The following is a 15,898-nucleotide window of genomic DNA, read 5'->3' as shown; positions in this document are numbered from 1 at the left end:
TTTTTGCCTGAATTTAAGGCTTTATTTCATTTTACTTATTTTTGTACCGGACGTGAAGATTTATTTATGTTGCTGTTTTTTTTCTAAATTAACCTGTTTGCACCAGATTTTGTGTCCCTGTCTCTGACTGGTTGGGTCCACACCATCTCTGCTACTGAGCTACCTTCCCCGATATATATATCTCCTAATATTAAAACAATTAATCACTTAAAGTTACTAAGTCAGAAAATTAACCTACATTAGTAATAGTGAAATATGGTTAAAGCCCTTGCTTGCTGAGCCCCTTCTTGGAGACAGAATACTTGATCAGTGGAAATCTAGTTTTACAGTAAGCATCTAATAACAGGAACACATAAGCTGATTTTGCTAATTTGATTGGGCAGAGTTAGTGTTACATTATTAATCAACAGTATATATTAACATTGGCAATGTAGTATTGTATCTATTAACACTTGCACTGGCCAATTGACTATATTAACGCTGGCACTGGCCCCCTTTTCAGATCACTGAAACCACTGACTTATGTTGAAAGACAAAAACGCAATTCACTTCTTGTCTGCATTCTGTCAAATGTATAATTATTTTGGAGAAAAAAATATACTGTAATATATCAGAATGAACTTACGCAATCTGTAAACAGAAAAGGGATCCAGACTTAAAGAATAACTAAACTTAATTATTTTTTTTTCATAAATCTATAATTCAAGTGAAGACAGTAAACTTTGCAATATACTTTATATAGGAAAAGTGCCTGTTTCATCACTTATTTGCACCTTTCTATCACTGATCAAATCTGTACAGCAAACCTCTATGGAGAGGGGAGGGGAGGAAAATCTGAGCTCCTCAGAGAGACATCAGCATTATATAGAGACAGTTCTTTTTCACAACACAGATGGGTTGTCAGGAATTAGTATCCACCTGTCTGTCTTTCTCCTCCTTCCCATCCCCTTTATAAAGAGGCCAATATAAACTGAGACTGAGGTAGTAGGAAAGAATAAAAGAAGATAAGAAGTAAAGACTAGCACTTTTCTTTAGTGAAGTACACTCAGTGGCCAAAAGTCAAGGGAAGGTATGTCCCAGTGCCGGTTGTGTCGGATATGATGCTTAAACAGTGTGATGCAATGTTGCCTATCGCACTAGTGTCGCCAGGATATCTGAGCAGTCTAATGCAGACAGGTGTCTCTTGAACATGGCAATATGCCGCAAGTTAAGAGACTTTGAACGTGGGATGATAATAGGTGCAAAATGCATGGGGCATAGCATTATGGAGATTATCCGGGAATTTGGGTTTCCAAGATCAACAGTGTCTCGGGTGGACCTGCAATATCGCAGAGACAATGTCGGCAGCCGCGCAACCGGTGCACCGGTCGACCACGAGTGTTCGAAAACCAGGCATCATGTCACCTCCACAGAGTCATATGGGGCTTTCGACGGTCTACTGTGGGTCAAATTGCTGCCGATTTGAATGTGGGGTGCAAGAACCCCATTTCCACCAAGACTGTACGCCGAGAACTACACTGCATAGGCTTCAACAATCGACACCCGACCCATGTCCCTTTGCTGGCGCCTTTGCTTGGGCCCCATTGTCTGTGTGCAGGGATCAATGATTGGTGCTCGATAAGTGCAACTTACGGCAGACCATCTGCCTACCTTTCTGGTTTTGGAGTTCCCTGATGGAGATGCTGTGCACCAACAGGTCAATGCAACATGTCATCACTCGTTGGTGGCATGGGACTGGCTTAATGAACACACCACTGACCTCACGAACCTCGATTACCCTGCCCGCACACCCGACCTCAACACCATAGAGCATTTATGGGATGCTGTGGATACCAGTGTTCGCTCCATGGACCCAGCGCCAACTACACAGGACCAATTGTGGGCTGCAGTGCAGACTGTGTGGATCAATATCCCTCCAGAACTCTTCCAACACCTCGTGGAGTCCATGCCTCGTAGTCTTGCTGCAGTTATCAGGGCTCGCGGAGGTGCGACCTACTATTAACGGCACATCCGGTACCTTCCCATTACTTTTGACCACTAAGTGTATATTGCAAAGTTTGGTGCTCGTTTATATCTGCACTACTGATTTTATGAAAAAATAAATAAAAATTTACCTATGCCAATAAAACATATAGCACTAAAGGTATGAGGAAAAAAATGATAAAAAGTAAAAATGCTTTCAGAAATAGAAGTGATATTAGTTTATTTTTATAAATGTTCAAAATTAAGTGAATGAACAAAAGAGAAATCCAAATCAATATTTGGTGTGACCACCCTTTGGAGGAGTCCTGAAAGTGATGACCCCCACAGAGCCCTGATCTCAACATCATCCAGTCATCCGGTCTGTCTGGGATTAGATGAAAAGACAGATGGATTTCAGGAAGCCTACATCTACAGAAGATCTGTGGTTAGTTCTGTATCATGTCTTGAATAACCTCCCTGCCATGTTTCTTCACAAACTGTGTGCAAGTGTGCCAAAAAGGATTGATACTGTACTGAAGGTAAGGGGAGGTCACACCAAATATTGATTTGTTTTATGTTTCTTTTTTATTTATTCATTTCATTTTGTAATTGACATAAATAAACGATTAACACTCCTATTGTTAAAAACATTCTTTCTTTGCAGCATTAGTCCACATCTGCCTAACACTTTTGTGCACACACACAAACAAAATAAATACACAGCACTGAATATGCTGTATGTGGCACCCATCCTTTATACAAGATAAATTCAGTGAGAAGGAAAAAATACAGTCCTCCAAAATTTACATAAAGAAGTGACTCACGTGCTATGTTTTAGTCCTTTCTATCAGACTTTTCTTAAACATTTGTATCTTAGGATAGATGTGGGGTTTTTTTTTGCTTAAAGGACTTGCACCAAGAGTACCATGTACCAAAGAATACTACTTTTCCTATGCTTTAGAAAATCAGCCAGATATTTTTCAATATATTTAACTCTTTCCTGTCTTTTGTCGTATTATTATGGCAAATGTTGAGCCTTTAACCCCTTTCCGCTGGTGACATTTTTGGATTATTGTTTTCGACTCCCTGCCTTCCAATCCCCAAAACTTTTTTTATTTTTCCATTCACAGAGGCATATGAGAGCTTAATATTTTCGGGACAAATTGTTCTTCACAGTGGTATCATTTACTATTCTGTACAATGTACTGGGAAGCTGGGAAATAATTCAAAATGGGGTAGAATTGGACAAAAAGTTCATTTGTGTGACTTTCTTCCAAGCTTCTTTTTAAGGCATTCACTACGCAGCCAAAATGACATGTCACCTGTATTCTATTTTTTTGGTATGATTCTGGGGATACTAAGTTTATATAGTTTTATTTCACAAAAATCTAAAATTTTACAAATTTTTTTTTTCTAAAAGTCTCCGTATTCTGACACCTGTAACTTTTTTAGATTTCTGTGTATGGGGGTATATAGTATACATCTTTTTTACAGGGCCAGGTGTACTTTTTAGTTATACCATTCTGGGGAATGTCTATCGCTTTGATTACGTCTTGAGCAAATTTTTATCAGAGGCAAAACAGCAAAAATATCTAATGTTTATGTGTTTCACAGTAATTTTTAACTTTTATATGTAATCTAGGGAAAGGGGTGTGATTTGGACTTTTAATTCTTTTTATTTTTTTTTACTACATTTATTAGACCCCCTAGGGATCTTGAACCCAGGTGGTCTGCTAACTTTTCCAATGCATTGCATGTTTGACCAAGGTATCGGGGGGGTCTTAATGCCCATGACTAGTGCAGAAACTGATGATGGGCATTAGCGTCAGGTCTTGGCTTTGACAGCCAGTCAAGAGATGAGCATATTTAAAAACCTGACATCTGCTATACTATTACGGTGGATGGTGGAAGGGGTTAAATATGGCAGCTATTTAGTGAGACCTATCAGCAATATCTGTGATAAGAGTGCACTCTGATTGTGGACATTAAAATCCTTTAGATAACTTGGTCTAACTTAACCAAGGCATCTACTTACCCATGCCGCTTGGACGCCACCATTTTTGGTGAGATCGCTGTTTCCAGGGAACAAGATCCATGGGCCGTGATCTGTTGCCTATACAGCCTATTGAAGCCTCTCAGGCCTATCTGCAATGCACTTCTATTACAGGTATGATTAGCTTAAAGCAGCCGTTCTTTTAAATTCCAGGTTTTTTTCTTCAGTACTTATAGATTATTGCTGGCAAAGGTCAAATAGACTGAAACGTATGAATATTTAATATATTTTATGGTTCATACTGTCAGGGTAGGTTCATACAGAGGAAAATGTAGAGAAATTCCTGTCATTTTCAACCGCCATATTCGGTGGCGGGACTGCCATGATGGCATGCATTGGCTTCCTCTTCTGATTAGGCCAGGATGAATGGTCCTAATCGACAGGAACTCCCAAGGCGCGGTATCCCTGGAAAGATCAAACAGGACATCCAAATAAGTGGCAGATTACTACGTTTGAAGGTACCCTGATACTGATTCTTGATGATCTATCTGGTGTTATATATGTCATATGGTAATGTTGCTACTTCATTTTTATATACACCTACGAAAGAGTGCCGTGGTTTTTTTGTGATTATTCAACTGACTGTAAAACGTCTTTCACAGAGGCATCCTACACAACAGGAGGGTGTGCTGGAATATTACTATTGTGCTATATGGGACAGTGACTGACAATGTCTGTAAAGCGCTGCAGAATATGTTGACACTACACAAATAAGAGAGCAATGAATAAATGCTTCACAGGTTTGGTATCGAAAACCCTCCAGAGATTCAGACTGTTTAGAATGCTGCAGTGAGTGTCTATAAGTGTCATCCAGTCTACGGGTGTCACAATGGTGTACATGCAATTGAGGTATCTAGAGAAGATTAGATACCTAGAAGATCATGTCCATGGTTGAATGGACATGAAGTAGGGCATTGTTGCCAAGTGGAAGGGGTGTGTTTCTTTAGGGGCTGTTCACTTCATGTTTTGATCATCAGCTTCAGGCTAGGTTCACATTTGCGTGGGAATCTCCAGAGCAGACTCTTCCTAAAATTGGTAGAGAGAAAAGTCCTCCAAGGCGGACTTTTCTCTCCACCAGTTTCAGTATAAAACCGGTGAATCCCATTATAGCCTATGAGGTATGCAAGTAACCGCTTTTTAGGCTAAGGCCCCACATTGCGGAAACACAGCTTTTTTGTTGCAGGTTTTGCTGCAGTCTTTTGAGCCAAGCCAGGACTGTATTGAGCAGAAGGGAGAAGCATAAACTTCCTATATATTTCCCATTCCTTTTGTAGCCATTTTTGATTTGGGCTCAAAAAAACGCAGCAACATCTACAACAGAAAAAGCTGCGTTTCTGCAATGTGGGGCCTCAGGCTTAAGCGAACAGGCCTTTGTATAATCCAAGTATATTTTGTGATGCACACACCTCTGTCACCTCAACTATGTGAACTCTATGTGTTGTTTCTTTTTTCCGCTAGCAGCATGAAAAAAGAATGCTAGCCGTCTCCATAGAGCACCATTGTGAGGGGGCGGATTATGACGTGGACTCTGCGCATTAGGGTTGATTCACATCTGCGTTGGTATTCCGTTCGGGGGAGTCTGCATAGGGACCCAGCCGAACGGAATACCAAACGCAATTCCAAGCGCTGTGCAGTAAAAGCACACGGATCCCCATAGACTATAATGGGGTCCCTGTGCTTGCCACGAGATCTCTGCACAGAACATGTGGACAGGAAAGTAGTTCACAGTCTACATTCGCATGATTAATGTGGGCAGCGCGCGGCAAACACACGGACCCCATTATAGTCTAATGGGTCTGTAAGCTTTTACTGCACAGCGCTTGCAAATGCGTTTGGTATTCCATTCGGGGGGTTCCCATACGGACTCCACGAATGCATTACCAAAGCAGATATGAATGAAGGGTTAGGCCAGATTGACATGGCCAAGTAAATCGGTCAGTATACCAGACAGATTTACCGGCCTAAACTCAGTGGTCAGGTTTGGGCCAGTAGATCAATCTGATCCAGGGACCAAATTTTCTGGATCAAACTTAGCCGAGTGAAATCGAGCTTAGTGTATTCACATATTGAAGACAGTGTAATGTCAAATATACTTCTTGGAAGCCGAACACTGGAATAACATATACATAGAGTTCAAGGTGCAATTTTGATGCAATTCTTAAGCCAAAACCAAAAGTGAATCCAGCTGTAAGGAGCAGTTTAAAAGGTCTTTACCCATTTCTTGTGAATCCACTCCTGGCTTTGGCTCACCAAGCCGCTTCAAAAAGTGCCTCAAAAACTGCATGCGCCATTCTAGAGTTAGGCCTTCAAGAACTATTATGTAAGTGCCATACATAACTAACTTCTGGCTGTTTTTAATGATTAGCTATTCATTGTTGGTCTCTACTGGCTATTGCTTTGGATAACAGTGCCACAAAATATCTGCTTTGACCTGTGGTCTGGCCTGGACCTCTACTGATTGGTGAATATTTGTTGACTTTCCAGGTATTGCCAATGACTACACCTTACAATAATTTAAAAAAATCTAAATCAGATCCACTTTTCTTCATATGTTTACCTTCAACTGGCATCTGCCCTGCTTGCTTGTGTCACCAGAAATTGCCTATCCAATATCTCCAGTGTATAGCCAGTTTTAGGCTCGGGTCTCGTGGGTTTTACTTGCAGTGGGCAGCTGTCACTCACTGTCCAGTGGCACTGCACCATGTACAGTGGTAGCCGCATATAGATTTCACTATATCTCATTCACCTGTATAACCTGAAGTGCAAAGTTACCTGCACCACACATTTTCAACCCATACCATATTGTATATTGCTACACCCACTTTCATTCTTTGCATTGTAACAGATGAAAGCAGCAATAGACCTGTAACAACTATGGTAAAAGCCACCTCATTTTTGGTGTTTTGGTTTTTCTTTTGCAGTGGCTTTCAGGAAAATGTGAAATTTTGAATTCCCCTAATGAATTACATTATGGCCATGAATCCCTTTCCGACCTCTAGTCTATTGATATGAACTAGCTGTAAAATACAGCCGTCTGTATCAGATCATGTTTCTTCATTGTGACGTCTGACCCAAAGAGCCACCTTGCCTTCCCAAAACTGGCTAGAGAAGTAATGGGTATCAAAAATATTCTTAATGGTGCTCAAAAACCTTCTGCGTAAATCCGAGGCTACATTTATCCATTCTTTTTATTATATTTTGGGGGAAAATCTGAGTGGCCCAATTGCCAAAACAATTGGTATGCTGGTCACATCTGGGAGAAAGCTTTATGTCTATGGCCATGTGTAGTTCTGAAGAGGTTAATAAATGAAGGAAACAAAGGGCATAAACACAATGCTGTGTACAGTCCTATCAACAGGTGGTTCCCAGAACAGATGAGATCTACAGATAATAATGGCTGTTGTGGGGTTTCCTAGAAGTGTCCTCAGTTTTGTCTTCCTTTGCACCGCAGTGAATGTTTAATAAAGCTCCCATCATCCGTCCATGTTGTCCTCCCTGATGACCCCTCTCCGGGTATACAGTATATACATACATCTATCTATATATATGCATGTACTAGAGCATAGCACATGAATGAGCTGAGCATCCTGTGCTGCTGCTGGCTGATCCGGGTAATTATCACATGCCGGGGAAATAAGTTTTGTATGGAGCCTGGAGCTGTGCTCTGTGGATGGCATTAACCTTAAGAGTGTTTTACTGCAGTCCCTGCACATGTCTACCTCCTCCCTACAGGAGCTGAAGGGGAGCAGGGTGTGCAAAGTGCAAGGGGAGGAGGAGGAGAGAGCCTAGGGCAGCTCTGCACTGTGACCCAGCCTTGGCTGTGAGCTTGTCTGCTGTATGTCTGAGGCTGGGAGGCTGCCCCTCCATATGTGTGTGTCTATGTGTGTGCGTCTATGTGTGTGCTCTACCGCCGCCACTGCTGCCCTTTGATCCTTGCACTAGTGTTAGGGGCTTGAAGACACACAGGGAGCAGCCATAGACACAGCAGCCGCAGCTCCTCAGCATCATGTCGCCCCTCCATACACACAACACACGTATAGATCACATCCATTGAGGAATATTTATTACGACTGGGGGAGGGAGGTGAAGGGGAGGACAAGCCAGGTGCAACGACCGAGCGCCCTGACTCCCGGAGCCCGCAGGAGCTGCTCCCTCATCCTCTCGTTTCATGTGCACCGACGAGGAGAATGTGATGGACGCGGAGAACCCCCCGGCTCTCTCCACAGATCACACACTGTAAGGGGACACAATGCCCAGGAGGAAGCAGGAGCAGCCCAAGCGCCTGCCTTCACGTAAGTGCCGGGGTTGTGTGCCACCGCTGTCTGCCTCTGCAGCTCCCTGCCCGTTTTGTGCATTAGTTTAGGGTTACAGAGGTGACGGGGACGCGGCAGAGCCCGGGGTTATGTGTGCTGTGTGAGGGCTGAGCAGGGCAGCCATGTTGTGGAGAGCAGCAGTCCTGTGCTGGCTATTTATTTAATCATTTTATTCAGAATAGTCTCTGGGTGTTGTGTATAGAGCGAACCCCCCTCCTCTTCCTCCCGTGCCTCAGCCTTCACCCCACCTTGCCCTCTCTCCCCCCCCACACCCGCTGCCTCCTTGCATGCTGTCCCCCAGTCTGGTGTTGGGGTCTCGCAGAATCAATAGGGCTCTGTCCCCGGGTAAAGGTTGCGGCCAGCTCCGGCTGCTGAGCCTGTCGGCCCCGGGAGGAGAGGCAGCAGCAGATGCAAGGGGGAGGGAGGGGAAGCTGAGGAGGAGGTTTGTGCAAGAAACCCAAGGGGTGGGCCGAGCAGAGGAGGGAGAAAAGGGGGTGTCTGTGTATAGGAATCCCTGGTCAGGGGCTGCAGCCTAGGCGCTGGGTACAGGAGAGGGTCACATGAGTCAGGCTGTGCCCTCCTAGACTCCCTGTGCAGCAGCCAGCAGTGCAATAGTTAATGGAGCAGGGCTGTGTATGACAATCCCCAGACATAGCACTGGCCTTGCTGCAACTCTGCTGCTCTGAGGAACTTTTCCTGCTACTTCTAGTCTATTCCTTCATTCCTCACAGCAGATCTTGTACCAGTGCCCACTCTGGAACTTTTCTAATGTTCAGGGCAATTCGGGTATAGACAGGATGGGTCAAGATGACTAATAGTAATTGTAATGTCCATAGGCATCCGAGGAATTATCAGCAAATGTCTATTGTAATTGTGATGAGTGTGATGTTGTGACCCGGTCTTGGTTCATTGTCACAATCGCCTGTGCATACGTTGGCATTGTCACAATGAATTCTTTATGTGACACTGGGTCACTTGAAAATATCATGAGTGTCTGTTAAAGGGCATCTGTCATCAGGAAAGAGTGACCCCATTGCCCTGTCAAAGGCACCGTAGTGGGTGTTTTGTACCCTCTAAACTGTCCCAGTCATTGGCAGGGTGTAGATATGGCGCCTGATGTATAAAAATAGTAAGTACTGCCTCTCACCAAGACCTGTGAACGGTCAGGGGCACCGCCAGGGCACCAGCGATACCCTATTGACATGTTCTGTACATTTCTTGATTCATACCAGCCAATCCTTTGAGCCAGCTAGGAAGGTTCAATGTGAGATTGCGGGCACAGTTTTCATATGTGTTGCTTGCCAGTTCGCTTGTACTTGTCACTTTTATTATTCATGCCCTCATTTACAGTAGTCTCTATAATGGCAGATGCACAGAGTAAATTCACTTTTGTGCCAGGGTCTGCAGCAGCTTGGCATATTGGAGTCACCATTGATGCAAGCATTAATAATGTTTGGATGCCTGTACCATGATGTGATACTCAGGCCTGTCACGGCTAACTTGTTGTAGACTGACTGTATTGTGTCATATTCCTGTTTAGATGAGCCTGGCACAGAGGTGCATACATGATCAGGGCAAGGGTTAAGTGATAATGCGACTTGTCTCTCCAGGTAGAAGAGAGCCCTTGTTTACCCTGTATACCCTGGTTCAGCTGAGGATCTGTACATGTCTGTGTTTTCGCTGCCTGTGTATATAAGCCACAGTCGGTCACCTGAAGTTCACAAGGTTGGGGGAAGGGAGGGAGGGGTCAGGTTGTTGCTCTCCATTTGCAGCCATTTGCTCTCTGCAGACAGATCACGATCAATATCCATAACATAAATATATGTATGCATGTCTCTAACACACAGGGAAGAATAGAGGAGGCTGGCAGAGCCTGAGCCTGTGCACTGTAGGCATTAATAACCCCAACCTGGAGCTTCCCCTGGCATCTAGGGCTCCACTGCAGCTATATTGTCAAATTGTCTACATTGTCTGTGCCGGGTACGCTTGGTTTGTGAATGCTGTGGAGTATGTTGGCGCTACATAAATGATAATGTTAATAATATCTCTCGTGGCCTGTGCTTGGCATTAGACCAGGTCATTTGTAATGCCCCTTTATAAAGGATTATTTCCTGATGTGCCCGCTAGAGGAGCTGGCATGGAACACATGCATATGTAGTGTGCAAAGCCGTGCTCCAGAGGGTTAATTAAAGTGCACCGGTCTGTGCGCAACCTGCCGATAACATACAGATTCTCTTCTCTTATTCATTGTGCCAGTTTCCTGAGGAAAGTTTTTGTATTGTAGGTCTGTACTATTTCTAGCAATGGGTGGTCAGCGTGGGGTTGCAGGTACTAGTGAAGTGAGCGGTTTGTTAGGTGCTGCAGGCTGTCCCTGAAGAGGTTAATTGCAGTGGAGAGGTTTGGCTATTTTTGTTTTTGCTTTGAAGACAGAAATATGTAAGGATTGAGCGGATCTGAAGAAGGCGACCTCTGCTGAACAGTAGATGTATATCTAAGTGGCAGAGCCATGTGACCTTGACCCCGACCTCAGCTACTCCCCTCCAGCTCTGAGTCATTCTCCATTTTAGCTCAGTCACTGTGGGCCTAGAAGGTCCCTTTGTCCTCACTGTATCTATTACATTAATGTCTTCTTGCTTCGATTTCTCAGGCCGTCCCTTGTCTGTCACAGTTCTTAGTTATAGTTACAGGCAGCACTGAATTGCCTCACTTAAAGTTTCTTCTGTTGCACGGTATTGCAGTCACTGTGTTTTGTCACCAGGGAAAATGCAGAGACGGTTGTTATTTGTGTCCCGCACGTTGTGTCTGTCAGTTTAAAGGGAACCATATATGTTTCTGTCCTCTGACTGTTACATATCTGTACACAGCTCTTGTAACATGTTTGGGACTCGCACCTGAACAGGAACTGGACAAAGACATCTTGGCATTTGTGTATTTGAGACAAAGATTAGAAGTGAAATTACTTGTACAGTGTCTGCTACTATAGTAATGGTCTTTCTGACATGTTTTAGGAAATACTTATAGTCTAAGCCGTAGGAAAAAATGCTGGAATATGGACAAAGATGAGTAAAGTTTTGTCGTAATTTGCATTACAAAACTGTCCTACCTGCTGTGCACCACATTTATTATATGTTTATGTTTAGATCCATCCTACAAATAAGTGTGGCTTAAAGAGGACCCTTCTCCCCCTCTGATCTTTCCATAATTTAATAGCCACTACCTCAATCATTCCGGCACAGTTGACATTTTTGCTCTAGCCCCCACCCTTTCCAATTAATAAGTGCAGGTAGTTTTGGTGTCTGATATTCTATTTTAGGCTCTCTACTGTCAGACAAGGGTTGTGATATTGAGCTCTGACACTGTCTACCCCTGACAAGAGCTATGAATAACACCCCTTTGCCTACTCCCACCTGACAATAGCCGGTGTCGGGCACCAAAACTGTAGCATTTGTTGCTCAGTAATGGTGGGTATTAGATAAAAAAATGTCCTGGACTTTAAACCTATTCCATTGTAAACTCACCCCCTGCAAGGTAGCAGTGTTATTGGGTGTTTATAATTTATAATGGTTTCTGTCTTTTCATTTCTGGCCTACATAGTGCTCAATGAGTGCTATGTAACAAATACAGAAAACTCTATAGCTGCTGTCTCTATTGGACCTGATGATCTCCCGATACTTCTTGGTATGGTAGAGCAGCTGGGTCTTAGCAGATCCAGATCAGCTCTGCAAGTGAGTGTCACTGTAGGAGGTTGTTTCCCCTGTAAACGTCCTCCACAAAACACACCTGGGGACATACTATATGACAAAATACATACATACACAAAATGCAAACTGTTGCCATAGTCAACCCATTGACCTGAGACTGCATATATTTGGTATCAAAACAGATGTAAAATAGGGAATCAATTATTAGTGTTTTATTTTGGCATTGACAAAAAATTTCAAATTTCAAATAATTTTTAATAAGTAGCAACAATCATGAACAAAAAAAAAAAAATGCTGCAAAAAATTTAGTGGTGGCCCAACAACTAAAATGCTATTGCCATTAAAGCACCACATGCATAAAACCACTAGATTATGTAGCCCCCCACCCCTGACCACAACTGGTAACACCCATCTGTCAATGTATTCATAACTAACTAAATTAGCAGCAGTACACAGAGTAATAGGAACGGCTGCAGTATTCACAGATTCCGCATGAAGATCGGGCATGCCACTCCCACTGAAATTAATGAGAGACGTTTTTGCAGGCGGATTTTGAGGCGGATTCCACGTCAAAATCCGCCTGCAAAAAACTCAGTGTGAACATACCCTAATAAATATCAGTTTGTTAGAGGGCTCTGTATACTATGTAGTGTCTGTTCTGCACTATTCCAGGGGACATTATGCAAATCACCATCAAATCTTTAGATAGTCTAGTAGATGCACCTTGAAAAGGTGTTTTTGCAGCTAAGTGAATGAGGCTCAAGTGCAGTGGGAGCGTGTCCGACTCCAAGGACTCCCAATTTGGATACTTGCTCTTGTACACTTGATAGACTTTTTCTTCTCCTACAGCTATGACAAAGCTTGATGAATTCTTGCACATGTGCTTGGTGTTTTTTATCTGGAGCCTTTAGAGGCCCTAGAGCACCTCCATGGCACCTTTCTAACTGTAGTGCATCCTTTCTATGAACTACTGCCTAGAACCATCTCCACCGGCACATCTCCCATATCTTTTACTCACCTCTTCTTAAAAACAAATCCGGTTAGTTGGACAACTTCTGTCCTTAGCAAAGCCATGCTGAATGCCCCTTAAGCTGCTTTCACACGGAGTAACACTCCGCTCATTCTGGCACGTAAACACGTGTCAGAGTGAGCGCTGTAAAACAGAATCCCATTGACTTCAATGGGTGCCGTCTTACACGCACTACACGTTGAAATCAATGGGAGGATTTTTAACCCATTGATTTCAATGTGTAGCGCGCGTAAGACGACACCTATTGAAGTCAATGGGATTCTGTTTTACAGCGCTGACTCTGACACGTGTTTACGTGTCAGAATGAGCAGAGCGTTACTCCGTGTGAAAGCAGCCTTATACTATTATTTAAAGTCACATGCTCCCATATAGTCCCGTAAGAATCCTTCAAGCAGTTTTCCAACTCTAGATGTAACAGTTAGTAATTAAGTTAAGACCCAAAATTCCTTGAAAATAGACAGCACATTTTACCTTGTGTCGGTCCTGTAGAACTGTTGTCACCACTAGAGAATACCTAAGAATTACTAAACAATGGCTAACCTGAGTTCTTTTTTGAGGGGCAAATCATCTGGTCCTGGAGTCACTTTTACTTTTCTGTATTTTATCATAGCTTGGACCATGTCTGCATATAAATAATACATTATATCCAGTGCATTAACAGCACTGTTACCATCTACAGCAGATACTCCTTGTATTGATATATTTACGGAACTATACCACTTAATAGCTCTGCTTTCTCTTGGACCCCAGTCACCAATTCCCCATAACCATTATTTAGGGGAACAACCTGTTCTGACCTTCTTGGGGTTTTTTTGCATTTATATACCTGTATAAGTTTTGGGTATTTGTTTTTTTTTTTCCTTGGCTACCTGCCTTTTAATATGTGTTTTTGCCAATTTAATTTCCTTTTTACGGAGTTTAAGTGCTTTTTTCATTTTCAAAGGCTACAGAGGACTCTCCAGGTTTATATCTTTTAAATGCTTTTTGTCATTTATTGCCCTCTTTACAATAGCTGTAAGCCTTGAGGGGTTTAATTAAGAGGTTTATACTTGTTCCCAAAAGGTAAAAAAAATTGCAGCATAGGTACCCAAAATACTGTGCAGTGAAAACAGTCCAATTTTGCATCTGTATCACTATTTAGCAGTAACTGCTCCCATGTCCCGAATTGCAGCACTTAAAGAGGACATTTCACCACCTCCACCAGCTCCAGTTCTTTGCACCCTTAAATAGGTGATGTTCCAATGTTGCAATATTTTCTTTAGACTCCACCATTCATGAACAATTATTTCTGTTAAATTTCAGGACTTTGGAGCCAGAATGTGGATCTATTTTGGATGGAGTCAGAATCTGCAACTTCAAAATAAAATGATTTATTATTTTTAATCATATTGTACAATATTAAAAATTGTACTAACTAAATAAATACATTAGGTTCTCTGTCAGGGACACAGTCCATGTTTGTCTGCTCCAGTCCAGGCCCACCCACCTGACAGTAGAGAGCCTAATTATCATATTGGTTTCTGAGGCTAAGGCCTCGATACACAGCGCTAAAGCACTGCGGGAAAAAACCGCGGCGTGAACGCATCGCGGTTCTTCCCGCAGCACTTTAATCAGAAAGTTCACAGAGTTTTCCTCCACGGACTTTCTGTCACCATTATATCTACGGGGAAGCCACTGGCGTTTCTGTAGATATAATTGACATGCTGCAATATCCAAAACTGCTCTGCGGTTTTTACCGCAAAGTGAGCATGGGAATCTCATCCACTTTACAATTACAGTAAAACTCCATGAGGCAAATCACGGCGTTTCCGACCCGTGGGGCCCTGGCCTAAAAGTGCAATACTGAATGCTCAGAAATGGTAGGTAGTAAAGTTAAAATTCCAACTGCGCCAGACTCTGTGAAGAAATTAAATATATTTGCCATACCTGCCTGATGTTTTTTTTTGTTTGTTTTGTTTTTTTTTTACAATTTTTTGGGATTATATTATGGTTGCTGTTACCAAAGTTTTCACAAACAATGACATTTATAACAAGTTCTGCATTGTTAGAAGCCAACAAATCCAAGAGGTCATCCCTTCTAGTAAGATCTTCTATAAACTGACACATAATATTTTCTCTCCTTTGGTGATAAAGAATTTTTTTTTTTTTTTGCTACTGTATAGGGAGGGGTTTGCAGAACATTTTTTTTTTTTTAAATATACTTTGTTTTTAAATCCTTATTTAAGTTTTTCAAGCTTATAACAAAACAAAATTAAAGAAATAATGTTCCAAGCATGACACCCATGACACCTGTGACAATAACAGGGGGAGATGAAACATAGAACGCAAATTACGAGTTGCAACAACAACTATCAAACTGCAAAGACTAACAAAGGACGAGGAAAGTGAAAGGGTGGATGAGAGGACAGGAAGGAATAGTAAGAGGAGAGGCCTATATTGGCCAACAACCTGTCAGGTACTAGTGGGAAGAAGTAATGGAGAAAAAAAGGAGCCGAGGGAATCAAATATGGAAGGGTCTCTCTCTCAACTCAGCCGGCCCCCTTCAAATCAAGTGTAGATAATCTCAGAAAACAACTTGTACACCAGTGAAAAGTCAGCCCAGTGTTCTAGGAGTCCAAATCCCTTCTTTCCTGCATCAAGCCCTGAGACATGCGTTTAAAGGGATCCTATCATTAAAATCCCTTTTTTTCTAACACGTAGGAATAGCCTTAAAGGGATCCTATCATTCACACACTATTTTTTCTAGGTACCACGTCGGAATAGCCGTAAAAAAGGCTATTCGTCTCCTACCTTTCGTCGTCTTCTCTGCGCCGCCGTTCGCCTACAATCCCGGTTCTTG

At 42.6% G+C, this 15,898-nt stretch overlaps 1 protein-coding gene across 2 annotated transcripts in view; it reads left to right on the top strand.

The window, feature by feature from the left end:
• Nucleotides 1-7,843: 7,843 nt before the first annotated feature.
• Nucleotides 7,844-15,898, top strand: part of ZNF827 (zinc finger protein 827) — a 116,876-nt gene continuing 108,821 nt past the window's right edge. For both annotated transcript variants that reach the window (XM_075287977.1, XM_075287978.1), the window contains exon 1: nt 7,844-8,307. In XM_075287977.1, coding sequence (XP_075144078.1) covers nt 8,265-8,307 — 43 coding nt within the window. In that variant the 5' untranslated portion in view covers nt 7,844-8,264. The remainder of the gene's footprint in view (nt 8,308-15,898) is intronic.

This window comes from Leptodactylus fuscus, chromosome 1 (assembly GCF_031893055.1).
Source record: "Leptodactylus fuscus isolate aLepFus1 chromosome 1, aLepFus1.hap2, whole genome shotgun sequence".
In the NCBI taxonomy this organism is placed as follows: domain Eukaryota; kingdom Metazoa; phylum Chordata; class Amphibia; order Anura; family Leptodactylidae; genus Leptodactylus; species Leptodactylus fuscus.
Note: the sequence above shows the minus strand (reverse complement) of the source record. Positions and strands in the feature narration are given on the sequence as shown.